This window comes from Rhagoletis zephyria, unplaced genomic scaffold (genome assembly GCF_001687245.7).
Source record: "Rhagoletis zephyria isolate East Lansing unplaced genomic scaffold, Rhagoletis_zephyria_1.1 Rzeph_scaffold_00041, whole genome shotgun sequence".
Classification (NCBI taxonomy): domain Eukaryota; kingdom Metazoa; phylum Arthropoda; class Insecta; order Diptera; family Tephritidae; genus Rhagoletis; species Rhagoletis zephyria.
In genome coordinates this window covers 273335-277465 of record NW_016157125.1, presented here as the reverse complement: position 1 = coordinate 277465, position 4131 = coordinate 273335, and the positions used below count along the sequence as shown (strand labels likewise).

At 46.4% G+C, this 4131-nt stretch overlaps 1 protein-coding gene across 1 annotated transcript; it reads left to right on the top strand.

Moving 5' to 3' along the window:
* Positions 1-589: 589 nt before the first annotated feature.
* Nepl4 (Neprilysin-like 4) lies at positions 590-3801 on the top strand. The gene has a single exon (XM_017621458.1). The coding sequence runs from the start codon at positions 1160-1162 to the stop codon at positions 3578-3580; it is 2421 nt and encodes an 806-aa protein (XP_017476947.1). The 5' UTR covers positions 590-1159; the 3' UTR covers positions 3581-3801.
* The last annotated feature ends 330 nt before the right edge of the window (positions 3802-4131 follow it).

The window sequence follows — 4131 nt, the reverse complement described above, 5'->3', positions numbered from 1 at the left end:
TTACAGTATCACTTAACAATTCCGAATATTGCATCATTACCACTTCATTCATACATTTTTTTGCCGTGTAAAACCAGTCTGACTCAACTTATTGCATAGGGAAATGAGCATAGATAAGTGCGACGATAGGGCGACGCGCGCATAAAATCAACGCAGCGGCATTAAAAAATTGTGCGCTGATAAGACAAAGCGACCAAAAGCAAATAAAGCGGCACGGCGCGGCGCAATGCGGCGCATATTGTACAACTTGTGCGAATGTGAATGTCTGTCGTTCTTCGGTAAATGTATGTATGTGTACACTCACGCCGCGATAAGACTTTTCATTGGCGGCGGTCTAAGCCGGTAAATGTTTGCTGTGTACCGGCGCGCGTCTCTGTGTATGTACGCATGTATGTACATATTTGTGTGTAAATGAGCGCTGACTTGTCATACGAAACCGAAAGCCAATTTTTGCAATTGAAGACAAAACGAAATCGGCAGTTTTATTCAGTCGCGTTTTAGCAACAAAGCGAGCAACAAGTTTAAAAATTAAAGATAGAAATTAATTGAAACTTAAAAATTTTAAATTTATTTGGTATACAACATAATCACCGCGTAGTAAGAACGAAAGTACCCGTAGTGAACGGTTCGACAACGTTTGTGGTCAAAAAAAAAATAGAAATTTAGACGCGGTTGCAACTGAGCTAATAAGGGCTAGTGCACACGTATAAAAAGGAGAAAACAGGAAAAAAGTGATGAAATTGTAGAAACAAGAGCTGTCACAAAAGGCGCTCAAATCACCAACAAAACTAGGCGAAATATTTTCCCGGCGATACAGAACTGTACCTGTGCGGCAACGGTGGCAGCAGCGGTGGAGACAGCATCAGAGCAATTGCAATGAGTGGAAATTATGAGGAAAAATTGCTAAAACTACAAAAAATACATTCGAGTACAGATTCGTACAGTTTAGGCTGATCACAGTAAAAAAAGGGGACTCACAAAAGAAACGTGAACGAAAATATAGAAGAGCGCAGACAACGCTACAAAGCGAAATTTGGAAAGCTTAAAAAAGCGTGTAGCAACAAAGCGACGACGCGTCAACGTCCGCATACAGTCTCGAATTACTTAAAAGCAAAAAAAAAATTATAATTTGCAAACCCATACAGAGCCGCTGAGCAACATGCGAGTAATACAAGGTCGGCATCGCCGTCGCCCTCGCTGGTCATCAACACTGGCAGCGAAACTGTATCAACACATATCGCACGGTTTTCAACTGATAAGCATTACATTTCACGTGCTTACACTGACATCGCTGACGTCAATGGCCCGCACTGCAGTACCGCGCCCCACATTGTTAGCCGATGCCGCCACAATAACAATGGCAGCGGCACATCCGCTTTGGGCGCACGTGAATAAAACGTGTCTATCGCGCTCGTGCAATGACACGCTCAACGAACAGCACCTCGAGCAGTTGGAGCGTAACATCGATTGGACTGTGAATGCATGCGATGACTTTCATACATATGCGTGTGGCAATTGGGTGCCTCCAAGTGGACCCAATACTTCCGCTAGCATGATGCAGGTTGCCGAGGAATCGCTGACTGCGCGTTATGTAGAGTTTTTTGAGCGTGCGTTGAATGGTAGACGCGCTGATGCATCAGTGTTGGCAGCCGCAACTAGAGCAAGGCAAAGACAGCAACTGCGACGCGCACGCATACGCAGCGCACATGGTGCGCGTACACCACCACTGCATGCAACTTATAGAAAACGCAAGCAGTTGGAAGCGCCGGTGCATGCAGAAGAAGTACCAGGGGATGTCTATGCCGCGCGCACGGAAGCTGAAGATTATGAACTAATACTTTCGAAGTTGTTGCAATACTATCGCGTCTGTACACACACCGCGCCACTAACATTGCGTGGCTATTATGAGCAATTGCGCATGGACGGCGTACTGCGTTCGCGACACAACTGGCAGGAAATGCTTGCACACTTTGCGCGTTACGGTTATGGTGAGCAGTTTGTCTACTTTAGTGTACGGCAAGAGAATGCAACGCATCATGATCTCTTTGTGCTGCCTCACGACGGGCATAAGCGCCTTAATTTGACAGAGGAAATTTACGATCTGCTGCGCGCACATACAAGCAAAAGTCACGCTGAGCTGGCTGCAGAGTTTCGCGCACTGGAAGCAGATTTGGAAGCGATAGTGGGTAGCATGTGCGCGGTGAATGGAGAGGGGAAAAACAGCACGCTGCGCAGCGCAACGCCGGCACCTGGCGTCGTAGCAGATGAGCCACTGCTGCCCGACGATCAAACATCGATACCCATTAGCTCTGAAGAAGATTGCGATCTTGTGGAGACGCTGACCTTTGCAGAGCTCACGGTGCGCTGCAGCGAGGTGGACTGGCAGCGATTTATAGGCGTGCCGCTGGGACGTCATCTACACGCTGCCGATCGCATACGCGTCGATTCGCCGGAAACAGTCTGCAAGCTAGCGCTCTATCACAATCAAACACCGGCCAGTATTAATTTCCTTTACTCGCTGGCGCGCTTTCTCGGCTACCTGCAGCAGCAGCAACATAATCCCCTAAGCAATGGCCGAAGCGGCGCCACTTGCATACGCCATATGCGCAAACTGCTACCCGTTGCTATGAGCTACGCCTATGATCGTTTTTATTACGCACCCGTGCGCGCCGAAAGCGATCGCATCATACGCTCGATATTCGCACAGCTTAAGGCGGAGTTTGCGCGAACGCTTGCACTCAATCGCATGAAGTTCGAAGCTGACATAGTTGCATACATGCAGCAGAAGCTGAGTTCGCTGCGCCTCAATTTGGGTAACATGCCGCCCGCGGTCAATTCTTCCTTCTATGTAGATCTCATATGGCAGCTTAATGTGAGCAGCGACAATTTCTATCGCAACCATCTGCATGCTTTGGCGCACACATACGGACATCTGCGTCGGTTGGCTGCTAGCGCGACAAAAAATCACAGCCGCAGCGCGTGGTACACGTTCAATTATCACGCGCCCACGTTTCTCGACAGCTTGGATTCGACGCCCTACTACTTCTGCCTTAGCAACATGATTATCGTGCCGCACGCCTATTTGCAAACGCCCTTCTACGATCGTCAATTCTGGCCGATTTTGCTGTACGGCGATCTGGCAAACACGTTGGGTCATGAGCTCATACACAGTTTCGATAGCACATTCCTCGAATATGACCATGCGGGCAACATGAACGAGCTGATGATAAAACGCATCGAGTCAAATGTTAACTTTGCGCGCAACGTTCAATGTCTCAGCCAAGGCACCAAATTCCTCTCCGAGCGCATTGCTGACGTCAGTGGCACGCGTTTGGCGCTCAACTCCTTTCTGCGCGATGCTCAATTTTTGCGCAGCCATGGGCGTTTGTTTTTCTTGCAGTTCGCACAATTCTTCTGCAGCAACACAGACGAGGCTACGCATCAGCAGCTCGATGCCTGGCATGACCCGGACGCGGTGCGGCTGAACTACACGTTGGCACAGATGCCAGAATTTTTGGAGGCGTTCGATTGCCCGGCGAAGAGTCGCATGAAGGCAGTGCAGCGCTGCGAAATGTGGTAGCGAATGTGAGAAGTAGAAGGAGCAGAAGATTGGATAGTTATAAAAAGTTGGAGAGAAAATGGGTTGATGCATTTTCTTAGCTTAAAAAAAAAGAAACCGTAGTATTAGCAGCGTAGGGTTAACCAAAGGTTTTATTGCTTAGGTACTTAAATGTATTTAATTACTAACTAGTCCTTATACTTTTTTAAAGCATGATGAATGCATACCTTATTATTATTTAAATTATATGTACATAAATAATTAGAGTTTTTAAATTTAAGCCGATATGTAGTAATTTATTAAAATAAGTACTAAAAAACCACCACCAAAATTTGACGTTTATCCCAAGCATCGACTAGGAAGAACTAGAATAAAGACATAACAAAAAAGATTAAAAAAAAAATATTAAATAATAAAAATGGCAAACCTTTTTCCTTAAAATGCCCAGTAAAGCGGACAAACTGGCATTTTGGATGCCGATTTCAGATATAATTAACGGTACTTTTGAAGTCTGAACACTCATCGGCCGTTTCCAAGATTTTGCGAAGTGAAAATATCTGGTCTGCATAGAG

Excerpts from the sequence above, each read along its gene's own strand:
- Nepl4 (XM_017621458.1), top strand. The coding sequence starts at position 1,160 with ATGCGAGTAATACAAGGTCGGCATCGCCGTCGCCCTCGCTGGTCATCA.